Source organism: Haliotis cracherodii, unplaced genomic scaffold, assembly GCF_022045235.1.
Source record: "Haliotis cracherodii isolate W230 unplaced genomic scaffold, xgHalCrac1.p SCAF_14, whole genome shotgun sequence".
Lineage (NCBI taxonomy): Eukaryota > Metazoa > Mollusca > Gastropoda > Lepetellida > Haliotidae > Haliotis > Haliotis cracherodii.
Genome location: NW_027266269.1, coordinates 15,139,827 through 15,164,685, shown reverse-complemented (window position 1 = coordinate 15,164,685; position 24,859 = coordinate 15,139,827). Strand labels below are relative to the sequence as shown.

At 42.6% G+C, this 24,859-nt stretch overlaps 1 protein-coding gene across 3 annotated transcripts in view; it reads right to left on the bottom strand.

Annotated features, from left to right (window-relative positions):
• Positions 1-24,859, bottom strand: part of LOC139461027 (testis-expressed protein 9-like) — a 79,943-nt gene that overhangs the window by 36,606 nt on the left and 18,478 nt on the right. For 2 of the 3 annotated variants that reach the window (XM_071242516.1, XM_071242513.1), the window contains 4 exons: positions 18,458-18,506; positions 14,499-14,572; positions 4,191-4,363; positions 2,290-2,372 (listed from right to left, as the gene is read on the bottom strand). In XM_071242516.1, the coding sequence (XP_071098617.1) occupies positions 2,290-2,372; positions 4,191-4,363; positions 14,499-14,572; positions 18,458-18,506 (379 nt within the window). The remainder of the gene's footprint in view (positions 1-2,289; positions 2,373-4,190; positions 4,364-14,498; positions 14,573-18,457; positions 18,507-24,859) is intronic. The other variant, XM_071242514.1, reaches the window with a different exon arrangement.

The window sequence follows — 24,859 nt, the reverse complement described above, 5'->3', positions numbered from 1 at the left end:
CATCCTGAATCACAAACACACATGGCTACTCAGCTGTCTCAACTCTTCATCCTGAATCACAAACACACATGGCTACTCAGCTGTCTCAACTCTTCATCCTGAATCACAAACACACATGGCTACTCAGCTGTCTCAACTCTTCATCCTGAATCACAAACACACATGGCTACTCAGCTGTCTCAACTCTTCATCCTGAATCACATACACACATGGCTACTCAGCTGTCTCAACTCTTCATCCTGAATCACAAACACACATGGCTACTCAGCTGTCTCAACTCTTCATCCTGAATCACAAACACACATGGCTACTCAGCTGTCTCAACTCTTCATCCTGAATCACAAACACACATGGCTACTCAGCTGTCTCAACTCTTCATCCTGAATCACAAACACACATGGCTACTCAGCTGTCTCAACTCTTCATTCTGAATCACAAACACACATGGCTACTCAGCTGTCTCAACTCTTCATCCTGAATCACAAACACACATGGCTACTCAGCTGTCTCAACTCTTTATCCTGAATCACAAACACACATGGCTACTCAGCTGTCTCAACTCTTCATCCTGAATCACAAACACACATGGCTACTCAGCTGTCTCAACTCTTCATCCTGCATCACAAACACACATGGCTACTCAGCTGTCTCAACTCTTCATCCTGCATCACACACACACATGGCTACTCAGCTGTCTCAACTCTTCATCCTGCATCACAAACACACATGGCTACTCAGCTGTCTCAACTCTTCATCCTGAATCACAAACACACATGGCTACTCAGCTGTCTCAACTCTTCATCCTGCATCACACACACACATGGCTACTCAGCTGTCTCAACTCTTCATCCTGCATCACACACACACATGGCTACTCAGCTGTCTCAACTCTTCATCCTGAATCACAAACACACATGGCTACTCAGCTGTCTCAACTCTTCATCCTGCATCACACACACACATGGCTACTCAGCTGTCTCAACTCTTCATCCTGCATCACAAACACACATGGCTGGCTCATGGAATTACTTTCACTTCACCAGCTGAGAACATAACCTAGGGTCATCAGGAGATGACACATCCCCCTGGTTTTGTGCAATTAGGGAATGGAGTTTGGCTACTTTTACCTAACTTTTGGTTCATTGAATGTCTTCAGTTCAGCTCAGTATTTTTCAAAATCCCAAATCATCAAAATGCACCAGTTTACCACTAGACTGATTTGTATAGCAAGTTTCATCCCGAAATATTCAATGGTTTTGGAGTTCTGCTCCAGAAACAAGCACTACTTTCATGTTCAGTAAAGTCCATCTTAATGCCATGAAAACATAAAAAAAAAATTACAATAGAAATCCTACATCACCAAAAGGCACTATTTCACCACTAGACTAACTTTTTTTCTGCAAATTGCAACAAGAACTATTTAACAGTTTTGGAGTTCTGCTCTGGAAACAGAAAACAGATGGACAGACAAACTGTTTGCTACATCCCTCAATTTTTCAACTTAGGGGATTAAAAAGGACTATTTTGTCTTGCTTGAAAATGGTATGAGGATCTATAACGAAACGTCGCCTTTACACTAATTAAAGAAATTGTTATCCATTAATTGTGTCTACTTTGACTTTTTTCTGATCAAATGCTTCACTGTCATGTTCAGAAATCCTGAAATAATATATTCTGTACAGATAATTTCAATTATTTTCATGTCATATTCTGATTCTTTAAGTCAAAGATTTCACAACACGATAATCATAAATGTTCTCTCTTACTGGTATGTTATGAACTAAATATTGAGTGTAGCAAATATGAAGTTATTTGACTGCTGAGACTATTGTACAACCATTAGATCAAATATATATAACATATAGTTTTCCCTGAGTTGTTATTTCCTGATATCTGTCCTTTACATTTACAATGTAACAAACTGAATCAATGCCTTTAAATCATTTTGTTATCAAACATGATGACACCAGTTCTTAACAGTGACTTTGGCTGTTAAAGAAATGTGTGCGAGAACTGGAGTAGGAAAGCAATATTAAGTAAAAAATTACATCACTTTACACACCACTTCAAGGTCAATACATTTTTCAATGGATGACATCCTGAATTCCTTGAGGTCCACATGACCAGAGAGGTTAACCCTATCATCAAGTTCTAATTTAACATGAACATGCTCAGTCCCACGTTGAGCTCCTATGTTACTAGAAATGGGGTTCAAACCACGGACCTTCTTATCCAAGGTTGACACCTCATCCAGATGACCAGAGAGGTTAATCCTGCTGTGACACCTACCTTGTTTCGTGTCTCTTGCGACAGTCGGTCCAGTTCCTCTTGCATTACCCTCAGCTTGGCTTTCAGGAAGCGGATCGTGGCTTCTGTATCACAAGTAGCAATTCAGAAGCAGCATACAGCAATTTGAAATAATAACAGATGCTCATTTTATTAGATTTTATAAAAACAGAAAACTTTAGAAGTGAAGATAACATTAAAGCATTCACTCTTCATGCAAAAGGCCCAGGTTTTCAATACCCCACATGGATGAAGTCAATTTCTGGTGTCCTCCGATGTGATATTGCTGGAGTATTACTAAAAACAGCATAAAACTCTACTCACTCACTCACTCACTCACTCACAACCTTTTTACCCAGCACTTGTACACAATGTTTCATTGATATTTCATTTGAAATTTCAACTTTCAAAACATTGTCAACAATTCACAGAATAAAACCTCTATTACATCAGTAGTTCGGTTCAGACCATATAGTCTATAGATTTTTCAACAGATGTGCCCTTCACTGTCAACTAACCATAATAAGTTGAGCATATAATAGTATTTTGCCTCATAATTCTCTTGTGCACGTGCTAAATGGGAAAACCTCACTGATGTGTACTTGAAGGAAATGAAAGTAATCACACAACCAAGTGAGTGAATTCTAGATTTATTCCAGAGCCAACTGAATTCTTACAAAACCCCTATAGGTTTATGAAACGGAGAATGCACATAAATGGAATGCGATTTTACATTATATTTAGAACAATACACTCCATCTTCCCAACACCAGTCATCCTGGGTGCACAGTATTGAGGAGTTGGGAGGAATTACTCCTGATGTATTGGAGGTGATATTGTTTTAATCATTGACATTGATAACTATTGTTTGATGATTCTTACAAATATATATACCCCTATAACTTAAGTGCCAGAATATAGCCGATGCAAAAGGTGGGTTCTGACATCTGACACCCTGTGTTACGTTCCCCAAAGCAATCATAGCGCTAAGACCAACGATAACTCCTATACTTTAACATAGACTGACGACTGTCATAGCGCTTAGATCGTTTTTTTAAATGGGGCCTTGGATAGTTAAAGAACCCAAATTCCTCATCCATCAATTTTGGTGTCCCCTCTTAAATTCAATCCAGCATCTTGAGGGTGCCTAACTGTTCCAAACAACATCCTTAGTCATTTTGACTAACACAGGAGCACATAACATGAAACCACCTCATCAGGCCTGTTTTCACAATAATGTCAAGGAGGTATGCAATAATGTGATCAATTTCCACAACTATATTTGTGTCCAAATAACACAGTCTATGACATCATCACTACTTAAAAAGACTTGGGTGAGCGAGTTTGGTTCAACACTGCTTTTAACAGTGATGTAGGTCTCAGACATTTTGGTTAAACTTATGTGCACAGGAATGGTGTTAACAAATCTAGAAACATAATTGGGGCGAACTGGGATTCAAGCCCGCAATCACAGGTTTCTTGGGTACCCAAGGGATGGACCTTTGCACAGTGAACTGCAGTGTCTAAGACAACTAGGCCCCCCTGTGCCCTCCTTAAAAGGACTTACATCCATATGACCCTCCCAGTTGAGACGTTCATGATGTCACTTCCAGTTCTAATCCATTCCTGCTTTTAACTTATAACCTGCCTGATCCCTACCTGTAGCTGCGGAAAAATACGCCCCTCTGAGCCCTCTCCCTTTTTCCCAGTCCAGATGGGGGAACTATTGGGTGACGATGACTTGCAAAATTTAACGCAAGTATATGTCCCTGTGTCTGCAGCAGTACACTGCAACATTCAAGTCACAAACCTGTCCCCATGTCTGCAGCAGTACACTGCAACATTCAAGTCACAAACCTGTCCCCATGTCTGCAGCAGTACACTGCAACATTCAAGTCACAAACCTGTCCCCATGTCTGCAGCAGTATGTGGTAAGATGTCATTATCAGGATCATCATCTTCTGTAAGTGTTTGCTCCATCTGGTGTATCCGTTTGGTGAGAGACAGGTCCACAAAGTCGGTTAAGAAAGCACTATCATCCATGATGTTTGTTTTGCAGGATTCCTTTGGCTTTGATCTGAATCAGAGTAAAAGTAGTATATCTGAACACTACCATGGGAAACACCATCAGTCTGCTGTGTCTGTCTGAACACTACCATGGGAAACACCATCAGTCTGCTGTGTCTGTCTGAACACTACCATGGGAAACACCATCAGTCTGCTGTGTCTGTCTGAACACTACCATGGGAAACACCATCAGTCTGCTGTGTCTGTCTGAACACTACCATGGGAAACACCATCAGTCTGCTGTGTCTGTCTGAACACTACCATGGGAAACACCATCAGTCTGCTGTGTCTGTCTGAACACTACCATGGGAAACACCATCAATATGTAGTGTCTGTCTGTACACTACCATGGGAAACACCATCAGTTTGCTGTGTCTGTCTGAACACTACCATGGGAAACACCATCAGTCTGCTGTGTCTGTCTGAACACTACCATGGGAAACACCATCAACATGCTGTGTCTGTCTGAACACTACCATGGGAAACACCATCAGTTTGCTGTGTCTGTCTGAACACTACCATGGGAAACACCATCAGCCTGCTGTGTCTGTCTGTACACTACCATGGGAAACACAATCAATTTGCTGTGTCTGTCTGAACACTACCATGGGAAACACCATCAGTCTGCTGTGTCTGTCTGAACACTACCATGGGAAACACCATCAGTCTGCTGTGTCTGTCTGAACACTACCATGGGAAACACCATCAGTCTGCTGTGTCTGTCTGAACACTACCATGGGAAACACCATCAATATGTAGTGTCTGTCTGTACACTACCATGGGAAACACCATCAGTTTGCTGTGTCTGTCTGAACACTACCATGGGAAACACCATCAGTCTGCTGTGTCTGTCTGAACACTACCATGGGAAACACCATCAACATGCTGTGTCTGTCTGAACACTACCATGGGAAACACAATCAATTTGCTGTGTCTGTCTGAACACTACCATGGGAAACACCATCAACATGCTGTGTCTGTCTGAACACTACCATAGGAAACACCATCAACATGCTGTGTCTGTCTGAACACTACCATGGTAAAGACCATCAGTCTGCTGTGTCTGTCTGAACACTACCATGGGAAACACCATCAGCCTGCTGTGTCTGTCTGTACACTACCATGGGAAACACCATCAACATGCTGTGTCTGTCTGAACACTACCATGGTAAAGACCATCAGTCTGCTGTGTCTGTCTGAACACTACCATGGGAAACACCATCAGTCTGCTGTGTCTGTCTGAACACTACCATGGGAAACACCATCAGTCTGCTGTGTCTGTCTGAACACTACCATGGGAAACACCATCAATATGTAGTGTCTGTCTGTACACTACCATGGGAAACACCATCAGTTTGCTGTGTCTGTCTGAACACTACCATGGGAAACACCATCAGTCTGCTGTGTCTGTCTGACCACTACCATGGGAAACACCATCAGTCTGCTGTGTCTGTCTGAACACTACCATGGGAAACACCATCAGTCTGCTGTGTCTGTCTGAACACTACCATGCGAAACACCATCAATATGTAGTGTCTGTCTGTACACTACCATGTGAAACACCATCAGTTTGCTGTGTCTGTCTGAACACTACCATGGGAAACACCATCAGTCTGCTGTGTCTGTCTGAACACTACCATGGGAAACACCATCAATATGTAGTGTCTGTCTGTACACTACCATGGGAAACACCATCAGTTTGCTGTGTCTGTCTGAACACTACCATGGGAAACACCATCAGTCTGCTGTGTCTGTCTGAACACTACCATGGGAAACACCATCAATATGTAGTGTCTGTCTGTACACTACCATGGGAAACACCATCAGTCTGCTGTGTCTGTCTGAACACTACCATGGGAAACACCATCAGTCTGCTGTGTCTGTCTGAACACTACCATGGGAAACACCATCAACATGCTGTGTCTGTCTGAACACTACCATGGTAAAGACCATCAGTCTGCTGTGTCTGTCTGAACACTACCATGGGAAACACCATCAGCCTGCTGTGTCTGTCTGTACACTACCATGGGAAACACCATCAACATGCTGTGTCTGTCTGAACACTACCATGGTAAAGACCATCAGTCTGCTGTGTCTGTCTGAACACTACCATGGGAAACACCATCAGCCTGCTGTGTCTGTCTGTACACTACCATGGGAAACACCATCAACATGCTGTGTCTGTCTGAACACTACCATGGTAAAGACCATCAGTCTGCTGTGTCTGTCTGAACACTACCATGGGAAACACCATCAACATGCTGTGTCTGTCTGTACACTACCATGGGAAACACCATCAGTCTGCTGTGTCTGTCTGAACACTACCATGGGAAACACCATCAGTCTGCTGTGTCTGTCTGAACACTACCATGGGAAACACCATCAACATGCTGTGTCTGTCTGAACACTACCATGGGAAACACAATCAATTTGCTGTGTCTGTCTGAACACTACCATGGGAAACACCATCAGCCTGCTGTGTCTGTCTGTACACTACCATGGGAAACACAATCAATTTGCTGTGTCTGTCTGAACACTACCATGGGAAACACCATCAGTCTGCTGTGTCTGTCTGAACACTACCATGGGAAACACCATCAGTCTGCTGTGTCTGTCTGAACACTACCATGGGAAACACCATCAGTCTGCTGTGTCTGTCTGAACACTACCATGGGAAACACCATCAATATGTAGTGTCTGTCTGTACACTACCATGGGAAACACCATCAGTTTGCTGTGTCTGTCTGAACACTACCATGGGAAACACCATCAGTCTGCTGTGTCTGTCTGAACACTACCATGGGAAACACCATCAACATGCTGTGTCTGTCTGAACACTACCATGGGAAACACAATCAATTTGCTGTGTCTGTCTGAACACTACCATGGGAAACACCATCAACATGCTGTGTCTGTCTGAACACTACCATAGGAAACACCATCAACATGCTGTGTCTGTCTGAACACTACCATGGTAAAGACCATCAGTCTGCTGTGTCTGTCTGAACACTACCATGGGAAACACCATCAGCCTGCTGTGTCTGTCTGTACACTACCATGGGAAACACCATCAACATGCTGTGTCTGTCTGAACACTACCATGGTAAAGACCATCAGTCTGCTGAGTCTGTCTGAACACTACCATGGGAAACACCATCAGTCTGCTGTGTCTGTCTGAACACTACCATGGGAAACACCATCAGTCTGCTGTGTCTGTCTGAACACTACCATGGGAAACACCATCAATATGTAGTGTCTGTCTGTACACTACCATGGGAAACACCATCAGTTTGCTGTGTCTGTCTGAACACTACCATGGGAAACACCATCAGTCTGCTGTGTCTGTCTGACCACTACCATGGGAAACACCATCAGTCTGCTGTGTCTGTCTGAACACTACCATGGGAAACACCATCAGTCTGCTGTGTCTGTCTGAACACTACCATGGGAAACACCATCAATATGTAGTGTCTGTCTGTACACTACCATGGGAAACACCATCAGTTTGCTGTGTCTGTCTGAACACTACCATGGGAAACACCATCAGTCTGCTGTGTCTGTCTGAACACTACCATGGGAAACACCATCAATATGTAGTGTCTGTCTGTACACTACCATGGTAAAGACCATCAGTTTGCTGTGTCTGTCTGAACACTACCATGGGAAACACCATCAGTCTGCTGTGTCTGTCTGAACACTACCATGGGAAACACCATCAATATGTAGTGTCTGTCTGAACACTACCATGGGAAACACCATCAGTCTGCTGTGTCTGTCTGAACACTACCATGGGAAACACCATCAGTTTGCTGTGTCTGTCTGAACACTACCATGGGAAACACCATCAGTCTGCTGTGTCTGTCTGAACACTACCATGGGAAACACCATCAATATGTAGTGTCTGTCTGTACACTACCATGGGAAACACCATCAGTTTGCTGTGTCTGTCTGAACACTACCATGGGAAACACCATCAGTCTGCTGTGTCTGTCTGAACACTACCATGGGAAACACCATCAATATGTAGTGTCTGTCTGTACACTACCATGGGAAACACCATCAGTTTGCTGTGTCTGTCTGAACACTACCATGGGAAACACCATCAGTCTGCTGTGTCTGTCTGAACACTACCATGGGAAACACCATCAATATGTAGTGTCTGTCTGTACACTACCATGGGAAACACCATCAGTCTGCTGTGTCTGTCTGAACACTACCATGGGAAACACCATCAGTCTGCTGTGTCTGTCTGAACACTACCATGGGAAACACCATCAGTCTGCTGTGTCTGTCTGAACACTACCATGGGAAACACCATCAGTCTGCTGTGTCTGTCTGAACACTACCATGGGAAACACCATCAATATGTAGTGTCTGTCTGTACACTACCATGGGAAACACCATCAGTTTGCTGTGTCTGTCTGAACACTACCATGGGAAACACCATCAGTCTGCTGTGTCTGTCTGAACACTACCATGGGAAACACCATCAACATGCTGTGTCTGTCTGAACACTACCATGGGAAACACCATCAATTTGCTGTGTCTGTCTGAACACTACCATGGGAAACACCATCAGCCTGCTGTGTCTGTCTGTACACTACCATGGGAAACACAATCAATTTGCTGTGTCTGTCTGAACACTACCATGGGAAACACCATCAGTCTGCTGTGTCTGTCTGAACACTACCATGGGAAACACCATCAACATGCTGTGTCTGTCTGAACACTACCATGGGAAACACCATCAGTCTGCTGTGTCTGTCTGAACACTACCATGGGAAACACCATCAATATGTAGTGTCTGTCTGTACACTACCATGGGAAACACCATCAGTTTGCTGTGTCTGTCTGAACACTACCATGGGAAACACCATCAGTCTGCTGTGTCTGTCTGAACACTACCATGGGAAACACCATCAACATGCTGTGTCTATCTGAACACTACCATGGGAAACACAATCAATTTGCTGTGTCTGTCTGAACACTACCATGGGAAACACCATCAACATGCTGTGTCTGTCTGAACACTACCATGGGAAACACCATCAACATGCTGTGTCTGTCTGAACACTACCATGGTAAAGACCATCAGTCTGCTGTGTCTGTCTGAACACTACCATGGGAAACACCATCAGCCTGCTGTGTCTGTCTGTACACTACCATGGGAAACACCATCAACATGCTGTGTCTGTCTGAACACTACCATGGTAAAGACCATCAGTCTGCTGTGTCTGTCTGAACACTACCATGGGAAACACCATCAACATGCTGTGTCTGTCTGTACACTACCATGGGAAACACCATCAGTCTGCTGTGTCTGTCTGAACACTACCATGGGAAACACAATCAATTTGCTGTGTCTGTCTGAACACTACCATGGGAAACACCATCAGTCTGCTGTGTCTGTCTGAACACTACCATGGGAAACACCATCAACATGCTGTGTCTGTCTGAACACTACCATGGTAAAGACCATCAGTCTGCTGTGTCTGTCTGAACACTACCATGGGAAACACCATCAGCCTGCTGTGTCTGTCTGTACACTACCATGGGAAACACCATCAACATGCTGTGTCTGTCTGAACACTACCATGGTAAAGACCATCAGTCTGCTGTGTCTGTCTGAACACTACCATGGGAAACACCATCAGCCTGCTGTGTCTGTCTGTACACTACCATGGGAAACACCATCAACATGCTGTGTCTGTCTGAACACTACCATGGTAAAGACCATCAGTCTGCTGTGTCTGTCTGAACACTACCATGGGAAACACCATCAACATGCTGTGTCTGTCTGTACACTACCATGGGAAACACCATCAGTCTGCTGTGTCTGTCTGAACACTACCATGGGAAACACCATCAGCCTGCTGTGTCTGTCTGAACACTACCATGGGAAACACCATCAGTCTGCTGTGTCTGTCTGAACACTACCATGGGAAAGACCATCATTTCACAAACAAATGGGTTTTTTTGTCTCAAGCTGAAGTTTTTAACATCACAATAGTACTGTATTAGAATATCAATAATATCTTTCAAACAGGAACAGACATGACATAAGCAAAACACCAAAACAGAAAGCAGGCCCATCACAATCTTTTCCCGAATGACAAAATTCTATCTCACCTGATACATGTATCCTGGTCATAAAATCAGTGACAAGTGACCAGTATCTACCATTATCATATACTGAGAAGGTTTCTTGGCAGGATAAAACCAACAAATAAAAACACCTTAATGGTATCTGGTAGGGTCATTTACAGATAAATATGCAAATTTTAAAGGTCAGGCAGGTAATAATAATAACAATAATAATAATAATAGGACATTTAATAGGGCATGCTCAAAGTGCTATTATTAGCACTCATGGTCATGGTGTGCACTCAATAATCATTCTCAGCTCCCTGAAGAGTAAACAACCCAAGCTGCCTGAGAAGGCGCTAGAGGGTTAACAACAGTATCATCCTACCAGGTACCCATACACTGCTGGATGAATAGAGGCACTGTTCAAACAAAGTCAATTGCTCAAGGACACGCGACATGTGCTACATGTGCTTCAGTGTGGGGCATGACCGAAGCCCAAGAAACTCTTAGGAGCCAAGCTGACAAAACCCAGTCACTGACCCAAGGACTCTCCATGACTGACGTTGCTTAACTACACCTGATTTGTGTGCTGTGCACAGGACAACATGCAACCACTATTTTACAAACATGGCGTCGTCCTTGTCTTCCGTTGATCGAGTCACAATTGACCATCCAGGTTCAGGACAAATTACTTGGATAATTGCTCTCAAAATTGTTGTCTGAGATACCAAAAATCAGTATCTAACTAGGGCAGAGCTGAGGCCTTTCACAAGTACAGGCAGCTTTGGATACATATTGTTAGGGAGGATGCTAATGAAATCCATGCTTAATTTCTATATCCATTCTTGTAGACCTACACAGGTTTTGTGTTTCTTTTCCAAAAAGCTGGAATTGGCTGAAATATTCATTTTAACATTTTGTCTGTGTGTGGGACTGCATGTCATAATGTCCTGACACGCCAGGCAGACTCTACACGATGTCTTGACAAAGGGCGGATGGTTTGCCGCAAAAGTTTATGACTGACATTGAAATGATAAAGTAATGACCTCATTACTGATCGTGAATAAATATGCACTTTTCAGTACAGTCTCAATACAAAAGTAAACAAATTACATTTTACTTTATGCAATAATGGCATGAGTCTAATAGTGTAGCTACAAATCATACCAATGTTTCAGCTTCTTAATAATTTTCACAATCAAATTGTCCAGAACAATTCCATGTCCTAACATGTTGGTCGACCTCCTCGAAAGTTTACATGTCTGCTGCAGAGAAGAATTCCATAATGGTCTGACAATGGACAATGAGCTGTGCCATTTACTCACTTGAGCCTGTATCCATCATACTCTTCAGTTAAACACCAGTTTTTAGTTTTCTTTAAACTCAGGCCTGCTTTCATCATTGTCATTGTCACTTTGGCCATGTAAATACTGACCCATTGGGCTGGGTACCATGCATAACATGCATGATATTAAAGAATCCTAAACATGGTCTGTCTTTGTGAGAGATGGTCCATATATAAATCAATAACCTTTCACGTTATTGTCTTAACCAGAACATGAAGGTGACCAGTGGGACAGACTATAGGTCATTGCAGACGATCAAACTGCAATTTGATCAAACAGTTTATGACAAGTTGAACAACTATAACATGATGGTGAGAGGTGATTCACTGTATACGATCGAACAGTTGACAAATGGCAGTGTATTTTATTGTTGAGCAGTGATTGTGACTGTTACATTGTTTCTGTTGAGATTCAGTGAGCGCTCATTGCATTGTGTTTGGACAGTGATCAGTTGACAATAGTGTTATTTAACAAAAGCAGTTTTTAGGAAGTGAGTGTATTTAGATGCTAGTGTGATATGTAAAGTTCCAGTATACTGTGGACTGATGTGGAATATTCTGTAATGTTCTTGTGCCCCTAGACTGTTCAGGGCACTGTGTATAAATTTCCAGTAGCTGGTTAGACCCCTTGGTATATAAAGGGACAAGAGCTTAACTCTCAAATCTCCCACACATTTCATCCCATCAAGACCAGCTTTCATGTGGAGATCACTTATCACCTCGGATTCCCTGCCTAGGAAATCTCGGAAGTTTGACCACCATTGCTGCTGGGTGAATATATATTATTATCACTGACTTTTGCTATCACCACTGTGTAATTGATACTGACCACTGCCATCATATCATATATTGCCATTGAATATTGTATTGCCATTGTGATGGCTGTGCAGTAATTTGTGTTGATTTGTAAACATAGTTAATTTTGTAATACCATTTGTTGGTTGGTTGTTGGTTTCACACTAATGTAAGCAGGTGCAATCAATATTTTGATATTGTCCTCATTCTGTTAAGTTGTGCATTTTGTTTGTTATTGCCTGGCCCAGTTTTGCATAAACACCCATCAACATGCACGCTGCCTAACTTTGGTTACATTCCGACTCAATAATATTCCTTAAATAAATATTCTACCATGAATTTGGAATTTACTCGATTCTGATTGGTCAATTAGAGGCTATTAAATCACAATAAACCCTCTCTGATTGATACAGCTGGTTTGACGGCCCGCTGGTTTGACACTGTAAGATACTGTCTATATTGTTATTGGCACAAGTTTACTGCACCATGTAAGACATAAGGCTGACCAGCGTACTGTTGTGTTGCCGGTAAATGAAGCCTCGTACATTATGTTTAGCTAGCATTATTAGAGTTAAATGTCTGTAGCAAGATGGCATTTAATTTTTGTGACTGAATGTTGATATATATCATCAGGTAGCATCCTTAAGTCAGTTAAGTCATTTTACAGAAGTTATAGGCCTAAACTTTCATGTAGGTGAATAGCAGCACCAGAGGTCAAAGGTCAGATGTCACAGAGGTTATGGCGTTATGCTCTGTATCAATATTGTGCAAGCCATTTAACTAATATGTAATATTGATTGCCATTATCTAGTTGGTACTTTGAGAGGGATGAATTGTCTTTGTTATTTGTGTTATATAGTTTAGCTGTACAAGATGTCTTATAGGTTATGGCATTATGCTCTATTTCAATATTTGGCAGGTTTTTTTAACCAGCATGTAATGTTTACTGGTATTATCATGTTTATGTAGCTGGTACTTTGAATTGTATTGTCATTAATATTACAATATTACACTATTGTTTATCATTACATCAAGTTGATACTTTTAGATATGGTTTGTTTTGTCAGTATTGTTACTTCAGGGAGATAACAGTAACATCATTGATACATATATCAGTATTATTGTATTCTGAGTATCATAGAGTACTATGTCAGAATTTATTTGTCAGTTATTTGATGCTCAGGCATTATCAAATTGTTTTTATGTTTTCAGGTTTTCGAGTCAGAGGCAACCCTGTAATTCACCAACCCTCCTTGTCTTTAAACTAATAAACAGACATTAAGTGGAAGTGATGTGTGTATAAGGCAAAAGGTGGACCTGGCTACACTAAGTTCATCTACGTACAGATTTCTGCGTTAACATATTGTTTCAATTTAGGAATCTACACGTTACACAGTTAAGGACAAGTTGACCTCATAACATGATGGTGGGGCGGTGAGTCACTGTACACGATAAAACTATATAGGACAAGTTGACCTCATAACATGATGGTTGGGCGGTGAGTCACTACACGATCAAACTGTTTAGGACAAGTTGACCTCATAACATGATGGTTGGGCGGTGAGTCACTACACGATCAAACTGTATAGGACAAGTTGACCTCATAACATGATGGTTGGGCGGTGAGTCACTGTACACGATAAAACTGTTTAGGACAAGTTGACCTCATAACATGATGGTGGGGCGGTGAGTCACTACACGATCAAACTGTATAGGACAAGTTGACCTCATAACATGATGGTTGGGCGGTGAGTCACTGTACACGATAAAACTGTATAGGACAAGTTGACCTCATAACATGATGGTTGGGCGGTGAGTCACTACACGATCAAACTGTTTAGGACAAGTTGACCTCATAACATGATGGTTGGGCGGTGAGTCACTGTGAGCCAACAAACTGGAACTTATTTTCTTATACCTGGCTGAGGACTTGTTTTGTGATGCTGACCGACTGTCCTTGTTGCTCAACTTTGAATCAGGACGGCTTGAAGGCTGCAAAATTTGCAAGAAGTCAATCAACAAACTTCATACAACATGTGGATATGTCTTGTCTAAACCCTATCATTCCGTCTTGCAACTGCAGGTCATATTGAGTGAATATTGCATTTCTGATTTGGTAAACAGTACTTGAGGTATAGAAACTCAGTGATTCTTTTTTTGGCTGTTACCTCATAAGCAGTTTGTCTTCTATGATAATAAACATAATAACTACTGTAGTTTGTCATGTTCCATAGTCATATTTCCCTGATATGAGTGATTTCCAATTAAATGACACTCAGAAATATATATACCACTCAAAGATTGCTAAGGATCAAGTTTTGATGACATAAAAAAATCATCCAATGAAATAATAAGGATTGAAATATTTTGGAACACAATTCTTGTTATCGACCTCAATTTTATGATGAACAGACAGGGGCATGCAGTCATGGCAGCAAAGTACACATGGTGCTTGAAAATCTGTGTTTGGATGTATCATTACAGAATCACTGCACATCATTATCAGAGAGGGCAAAAACATTTGCAACTGAGGATTGCAACAACTGAATGCACTTGTGCCCCTTCAGGTTCTACGACCAAAGAAATAGACAGATGCATGATCAGGCTTGAAAAAGGGTCAACGCAACTTCCATTGGAAACGTCTTTGGTGTCAGGAATGTATACCAGGGGCTTCTTGTTATCAGTTACCCAGCTATATTGTACATGCAGGTGGTCGACAGGGTTCAACCACTCAACAGGAAGACAGATACAGCAAGACATCATCACTTCGTCACTGCCACCACACTCCTTGTAGAATGCCCAGGCTGGTTTCCGGTAAAGGAGGGCATGCATTCACATCCAACTGACCCGACATTTCAGGCTGGTCTCCGGTAAAGGACGGCCTGCATTTGCATCGAACTGACCCGACATCTCAAGCTGGTTTCCGGTAAAGGAGGGCATGCATTCACATCCAACTGACCTGACATGTCAGGCTGGTCTCCAGTAAAGGAGGCCATGCATTCACATCCAACTGACCCGACATCTCAGGCTGGTCTCCGGTAAAGGAGGCCATGCATTCACATCCAACTGACCTGACATGTCAGGCTGGTCTCCGGTAAAGGAGGGCATGCATTCACATCCAACTGACCCGACATTTCAGGCTGGTCTCCGGTAAAGGACGGCATGCATTCACATCCAACTGACCCGACATCTCAGGCTGGTCTCCAGTAAAGGAGGCCATGCATTCACATCGAACTGACCTGACATCTCAGGCTGGTCTCCAGTGAAGGACGCCATGCATTCACATCCAACTGACCCGACATCTCAGGCTGGTCTCCGGTAAAGGAGGCCATGCATTCATATCCAACTGACCTGACATCTCAGGCTGGTCTCCAGTGAAGGACGCCATGCATTCACATCCAACTGACCCGACATCTCAGGCTGGTCTCCGGTAAAGGGCATGCATTCACATCCAACTGACCCGACATCTCAGGCTGGTCTCCGGTGAAGGGCATGCATTCACATCCGAATGACCTGACATCTCAGGCTGGTCTCCAGTGAAGGACGCCATGCATTCACATCCAACTGACCTGACATCTCAGGCTGGTCTCTGGTGAAGGGCATGCATTCACATCCAACTGACCTGACATCTCAGGCTGGTCTCTGGTGAAGGGCATGCATTCACATCCAACTGACCCGACATCTCAGGCTGGTCTCTGGTGAAGGGCATGCATTCACATCCAACTGACCCGACATCTCAGGCTTGTCTCCGGTAAAGGAGGCCATGCATTCACATCCAACTGACCTGACATCTCAGGCTGGTCTCTGGTGAAGGGCATGCATTCACATCCAATTGACCTGACATCTCAGGCTGGTCTCTGGTGAAGGGCATGCATTCACATCCAACTGACCTGACATCTCAGGCTGGTCTCTGGTGAAGGGCATGCATTCACATCCAACTGACCTGACATTTTAGGCTGGTCTCTGGTGAAGGGCATGCATTCACATCCAACTGACCCGACATCTCAGGCTTGTCTCCGGTAAAGGAGGCCATGCATTCACATCCAACTGACCTGACATCTCAGGCTGCTCTCTGGTGAAGGGCATGCATTCACATCCAATTGACCTGACATCTCAGGCTGGTCTCTGGTGAAGGGCATGCATTCACATCCAACTGACCTGACATCTCAGGCTGGTCTCCGGTAAAGGAGGGCATGCATTCACATCCAACTGACCCGGCATCTCAGGCTGGTCTCCGGTGAAGGGCATGCATTCACATCCAACTGTCATATCCATCTCTGTTTAGAACTGGTTGTAGTTGGATTAACGAATTTGATCACCATTGCACTCAACAAACCTAATAAAATTAATAAACTAAAAGTAAATTAACACACTTCCTTGTGTATTATCTCGGTATTCATCTTTACAAGTTCCCTTATGTGTCTTCTATGGAAAAGGCTGATCTTACCTCTGGTAACACAGCATCACGTCATACTAGAGTAGAAAGGGCTGATCTTACCTCTTGCAACACACTGTCACGTCATAATAGAGTAGAAGGGCTGATCTTACCTCTTGCAACACAGCCTCCAGTCATACTAAAGTAGAAAGGGCTGATCTTACCTCTTGCAACACAGTGTCACGTCATACTAGAGTAGAAAGGGCTGATCTTACCCCTTGTATCACAGTGTCACGTCATACTAGAGTAGAAAGGGCTGATCTTACCCCTTGTATCACAGTGTCACGTCATACTAGAGTAGAAAGGGCTGATCTAACCCCTTGTAACACAGCGTCACGTCATACTAGAGTAGAAAGGGCTGATCTTACCCCTTGTAACACAGCGTCACGTCATACTAGAGTAGAAAGGGCTGATCTTACCCCTTGTAACACAGCGTCACGTCATACTAGAGTAGAAAGGACTGATCTTACCCCTTGTAACACAGCGTCACGTCATACTAGAGTAGAAAGGACTGATCTTACCCCTTGTATCACAGTGTCACATCATACTAGAGTAGAAAGGACTGATCTTACCCCTTGTATCACAGTGTCACATCATACTAGAGTAGAAAGGGCTGATCTTACCCCTTGTATCACAGTGTCACATCATACTATAGTAGAAAGGGCTGATCTTACCCCTTGTATCACAGTGTCACATCATACTAGAGTAGAAAGGGCTGATCTTACCCCTTGTATCACAGTGTCACATCATACTAGAGTAGAAAGGGCTGATCTTACCCCTTGTATCACAGTGTCACATCATACTAGAGTAGGAAGGGCTGATCTTACCCCTTGTATCACAGTGTCACATCATACTAGAGTAGAAAGGGCTGATCTTACCTCTGGTAACACAGTGTCACATCATACTAGAGTAGGAAGGGCTGATCTTACCCCTTGTATCACAGTGTCACATCATACTAGAGTAGAAAGGGCTGATCTTACCCCTTGTATCACAGTGTCACATCATACTAGAGTAGGAAGGGCTGATCTTACCCCTTGTATCACAGTGTCACATCATACTAGAGTAGAAAGGGCTGATCTTACCTCTGGTAACACAGTGTCACATCATACTAGAGTAGGAAGGGCTGATCTTACCCCTTGTATCACAGTGTCACGTCATACTAGAGTAGAAAGGACTGATCTTACCCCTTGTAACACAGTGTCACATCATACTAGAGTAGAAAGGACTGATCTTACCCCTTGTATCACAGTGTCACGTCATACTAGAGTAGGAAGAGCTGATCTTACCTCTGGTAACACAGTGTCACATCATACTAGAGTAGAAAGGGCTGATCTTACCCCTTGTATCACAGTGTCACGTCATACTAGAGTAGAAAGGACTGATCTTACCCCTTGTATCACAGTGTCACGTCATACTAGACTAGAAAGGGGTGAAAAACCTACCTTCCTTTGTGTATCTTCATTTGGACCGGTAAGGTCTTCATCAAATTCCCTGTGGAGAATATATATCTCACTGTATTATTAAAGTTAATATAAGAAAATATATGAAGTAAACAAAATAGCATCTGAAACCAGTGTTGCCATTTTGTGCAAAATCTTTTAAAATCTTATGAGTGCACTTTTGTCCAAGACAAAGGGGTATCGAGTATAGAGTGCATCTTTCTCCAACAATTACAGCTGTGTAGAAGGGTGTGTCAATATGAACGCCCACATGCCTTTAATGTCTTTTCACAAAAACAAAGACTTACCGTGAGCACCTAAAACCAGAAATACCATGTCAACAAACCTGTACTGAAGTAATGCAATATAATCCTGTTATAACACTAATACAATATATCTGGTTATTAAAAGTGTTCGTTGTACATCTGGACTTGTGATTGTAATCTATTATATTTTTTTCTTTGATAATAAAATTCATTCAATGTTGTTAACATTAATTTCTGCGATATTAAGTGTCTAAACTGACCCAAATGACTGATATTTACAGCAACCATTATTGGATTATTGCTATTGCCACCTTGAAACCAACTTCCGGTGACGGGATGGCTTTACACTGACTAGTTACAAACGGTATGTCCAGTAAATAAGCCTGACCACCTACCTACCTCTAGTAAGTATATGTCAACAACACGCAGCCAAGATGGAACCTCAGAAAGGTTGTTATTTTACAATCAACAACAAGACAACATTAAACCACGGATTAATCAATGGCTCGCATAAAACACACATTCTCATCATGATTATTGTTACACTTTCCGTCAATGAAGTATTTATTGCAGAAAGTGTTCATTCTGGACTTATTGTTGTAATCTGTCTGAACTAATAACTGTTTTAATTAATTTTGGTGAAATTGTGAGTGTACCTGGATTCTGACTTCCGTCATCTCCCTCCGATACACTTCCAACTTCCGTTTACCCTGCTCCATGGCTCCGCATTACCACCCGACCACTACGATCAGATTGCCGCTACTGACACCTTGCAGCAACTTAGTTGTCAGAGAAGAGATACATATGCCATACCATGACTCATTTAGAGTCATATTTGTTGCAGTTTGACCATAACATGTTAACATATTGTTTTTGAGGTCAAAAGGTAAGGCCAAGGGAAGCCTGTAGAAAAGCAAGAGTTTTGATAATGTGACTGAAAAGAATTTATATTCAAGGATCAGAAGAAATAGTAATTGATACTATTATTTTACTATAAGAATATATTCTAATGTTGTGTTATTTTGATTGCAGCTTTTATATAATGAACATAATAATGATCATAAGCAGGATTATGGAGTAACACTTTGGAATATTGTTAGATACCTTTTACGTATGGAACTGTTGGATAAATCACCGTTGAGGCTTGACATCAGTTGATGAAGATTTGAATTATGAACACTGTTAACTTAAAAGCACCTGTTCCACGGACAGGAATGGGTTCCAGGATGCTAGGCTGGTAGACAGAACCCCTATCTCATGGCCCATACAGGATCCAAACATGGGAGTAGACAGCTGTGCATGACGGTAGCTGTCTGTGATGGTGGACTTCAACCATCCACGGACCATGGCTTTGTGATATCAGTTACTGTATTGTAAGACATAAAAAGCCATCTCCTCTGTCTGCTGTGAGGTTCCATACTGTTAGACAGAACTGAAGAGCTTGGATCTGGATGAGGTGACCAATTTGGAGTATCTGGAAGTTTGCATGACAAGAACTTCCCGGCATGATGATGGACACTGTGTAGACTGCCGTAAATGACATCTGATCTGGGTTGGTGGAGATGGTCTTCACATCCCGACAGTTTGAAAAGTTGTCCAGAAGTAGTGGAAAACTTTTTGGGAAACCCATGTGCAAGCTGGCCATACTGGTGCTATGACCATGTTGTCCATGCCTTCTAAAAACTCTGTTAATGAGCAAAGGAGGGAAAGGCGTACACAATATCGGAGGTCTGACTTGTTGTTCAGACTTGTCCCACACTAATGTTATCCAATGCAAAATATGTAAGTGAAGAGACTAATGCCCTGCAGATGAGCTACTACCATGACCAGCTTCCAACCTGCAGCTGTTTAAGTCTGTCCAGTCAAACAAACGTGAAGTCCCGCTCATTAAATCAATAAATCTGGTTAACCTTCCTCTTGCCTCTGGATCGTGTGTGGTCACAAAAATCAAGAATAGGGATAAGAGGTGCTAAAAACATTAAATACCCTTCAACATGTTTTCCTGACATGCCCATCAGGGCAACTTATGGCGGTGAGATTTTTACGATAGAAAGAAAAGCCATATTCTTGTGGTGTCGACCTCGTGTTGTTTATGGGCGGGACATAAATGATGTAAAACGTCACTTGTCTGATCATGTGACTTTCCATATATGGATGTAGTACAAAATCCGCTACCATAGGGATGGATATAGCATTAGTTATAATCCCTTGTCATCTTCTCCACTGGACAAACTTGTCCCATCTCTTGTCATATATAAGGGAGTATGAAGGTCTCCATGATCTTGCCACAGCTACTGAGGCAAGCTCAGAGTATTCGGATGTCTGCATTTTCTGTGTGATAACTTCCAAGCAGTTAGATGTAGGCTGGACAGATTGTTGTGGAAAATGCTGGACTTGAGTTGTCGTAACAGATCTCGACGGAGAGGTAATGTGATAGGTTCTTCCATTAGTAGTCTCAGTAATCTGGGGAACCACACTCTCCATATTGGTGCTATCATGATTATCATGCAATCCGTCTCATCCACCTTGTGGTGACTTTGTCTAGGAGAGACCCTAGTGGGAATGCGTATGCAAACAGACCCGTCCAATACATTGATAATGTGTCGATCTGGTGAGCTCTTGGGTCGGGAACTGGACTGACATAAACAGGAAGTTGGTTGTTCTGGCATTTTGCAAATAGATCCAGGTGTGGCGTGTCCCATAATGTGGTTATCCAAGCAAAGATCTGGTGATGTAAGGTCCATTCTGTTGCCACTATTCCGGGAAGATCCATGGGCCTTGGCAGCTAGGCCGATAGTTGATGTTTGGAATCTTTCCGTAGTGTCTTGTCTGACTTCATCCGTTACACGTCCCAATTTCCCGTTGAATGTTGTCAAAGCCGATATTGGTTGTGACATTATCAACCTCTTGGTTTGGTTAGAAACAGCTTTAGAACGGATCTGAGATAGCAGTTGTTGACGCTGTAGCCATAATAGTTGTGAAGACATCAAGACTTTGGAGGAGAGTAAGTCTTCTTGCATCCTGACTATAGTGTCTAGTAGGCTGTGAATGAGTCCGACTTGATCAATCTTAATAGTCATAGGCGTGTCTCTGCTTATGCCTTCATAAGATGACCATAATGGTGGAATCATCTGTCTGATTTCTACAACAAACCAGTTGATATAAGTGCCAATGTCCATTGAGTATCTGGAAACAGATGACAGATCGTTAATCTGTGAAGCAGGTGACGTGACTTTAGCACTAGTCTTGTGAAATCTTCATCCATACTTGGAAAATCCGGAAGTGGAGCATCGTGCATCCTGTATAACATCCGCTTCAATGGAGGTAAGGGTAGTCATTCATCATGTCTGAGCTTGTGTAGACTTTACGACATCTGGTCTACTACCTTGCCTGCATAGCTCAGCCAAGGCAATGTCTGGTGGATGTGTTGATACGATGTAGGAGCATGACATCCCCCACATTCCGGCATCTGTGGTAGCGAATTCCCGTCACAGGAGGTTGGAGTATAGGCATGAGGTGGTATATAACCTCTCTGAGTTCCACGAAAGTATAACGCTCCGAATAATCCGGCTGGGGTGAGTCATGAGTCTGGTCTTCAAAACACTCTGTTTCTGACTCTGAGTGTCAGAGGGTAGCTCCCGTGGGGGGTTGGATAAACGTAGTAGTCCACAGCGTCTACCCCGTGGGGTCCGTCCTCTTCCGGTGTCTAGGACTCCGGTATGATTAAAGTCAGTACGGCTTGCGATGGTGTGTGTGTTGCCGTGGATGGCTGGGTTTGCGGTGGACGGCTGGGCCATGGACACTGTGCGGTGCCCGGCTTATATCCGGCTGGTTGAATGGCTGGTCAGTACGGTCGGCTGATGAAGGCCCTACGGCTGTGTGCATTGAATTACAGATGGCAGTCCCCATGTGGTCTCGTGACCAGGAGACTTATCTTCGCCAGAGCTATCTCGTTTGCACTCTTCATATTCTCCAGTTCTTCGTCTAGGGCTGAGGATCTAGCCTCAAGCACAGTCTTCATCATCTCCTGCTGTTCACTAAAATGTTTTGGGATTAGACTCATAGAGAGTGCAGGAGATGGTTGATCAACTGGAGTTGGAGGACCTGGGGTGGAGGCAGATGTGTTGGCTGTGATGACCTCCACATTCTTCTTGGCTGCCTTGCGCCTCTTAGCCTTGGTCATAGCCTCGGCTATTTAGATGAAGGTTTTTTGGATGTGTTGGCGCACTGCTCACATCTCTTATCCTCCATGCAAGTCGTCCCTCTGCACTTAGTGCAGTTACCATGAGGATTTCCCGTGATCATGACTCGACCACACTTCTTGCACCTGGGAGTAGAGAGAGATTCCATTATGACCTCACAAACACCTAGCACCAATTATACGCATGTGCGTGCGATCGCCACTCCAGAAGCAGCTATCAATATCTACTTATGTGTCTGTTATTATAGAAAACTATTAGAATAGTCTTAGAGTAATGTGACTTACTACCAAGTGCTACATCGTTACTACTATTACAATAGGTGTTGACTCTAGCACACACAGGAAAAAAGTGAGGGTCCCGCCATTGCATACTCGTAGCTTGGGTGGTTACAATGCTACTTGGAAACATCTAATAGTGAGTGATTGACAGTGAGGAGAACGTCTGTTGAAAATCGGAAAATTTTAGTTAGTGTGACTGAAGCCAAAATACAGGATTTCTGGCAGAGATGTAGTAGAGGTAAAGATTTCGTAAAATTATATTTGTCGATGCCAAGTTGACATGACACATGCTTTGCAAATCCTGCACGTTGAAATTGAAGTTGTTTACAAACCAGATGTCTAGTTAGCTTCCCGATTTTGATTGGATTTTGCATAAACTCATGAGTCCAGCCAAAATGTACTCTAGAATTCCATCCTAGTTGGGTAAGGTTGGAAACTGGACTTTTACAGTCAGTTAATGCCCTTGCCTTGGCAAGATGGTTGATGGCATCATAATACACTTTGCAGTCAAACATATGGTGAAGAGAAAACATGTTTTGACATTGTGTACAAGAAATTAGTGTTCAAGTTCAAATGAAGGATAGTATTGACATAGTTGTGTTCATGCTGTTTATCATAAATCCTAGGGCTGTTACAATTCACTTGCGTATTCGGTGAACCAAACTGTATCCGTTCAAGATATGCCAAATGGAATACATACAAGCCACGCAGTAGTCTGTTGTGTGGGCCATCTACGCCTCAACCTCAGTTAAACGGCTGATTTTCTATAATGCTCATAAATCATTTAGGACCCCAAAGCTAGCGTTGTAGCGAACAATCACTGTATTTTTCACAGACTATTATAAATAATACATCAGCTGCTGACTTGTTGTATTCATGAATATGTATCTCTGAATTCGTAATACGTATCGTATTGCCTCATTGTATATTCGTTGCAGCCCTAATAAATACACCTTCCTTCTAAAAGTAAACCAATTAGGGATGTCTGTTAAGTTGTGTTATAGCTAAAATCTAACAAAACATTATGTAACATATTCACATGCTTTGCTTCATGGTGGTGTAGGTTAGGTAGGGCAGTTCCTATACAAAGCCACCACATGGTTTGCATGTACGTGTAACTTTGTAAAAGGGCAAGTAAACACAACATAGCAACTTTGCAGAATTTAATGCTTTCAGGCATACTTTTTTAACATACATTTCAACAATAGTAAGCTCATTATTAAAAGAAACATAATTTCCAGATGTGTAAAGCTAACATGACACCAACCCTTGTTTGACCATAGGACCACGTCTCCAGTGGCTGTACTCGCCACCTTTTCTTAACACAACAATGTTTGTTTAATGGGTGTTAACTTCCACGCCCCTTGATTTTGAAAAACAAGAGTTGTCAGAAGAAGACAAATCCTGCCGGCCTACACAAATTCAAAAGAACAAATCATTTGACTGTTACTTTAAGTCCAACTTGATGAGAGAATTTCTATCTGTCTGTCTGTCCGTATACAAGAGGCGCTATTGATCTATCTAAACTATTCCATGGAACTGGGATTTGGAACTTTGTATTCCTATGTCAGGTACACACCACTATGAACAGAGTCAAAATCAAACTTGTCGTCATGGACACAGAAAATAACTAAAATAAAAAATTCCATAATAGCAAGA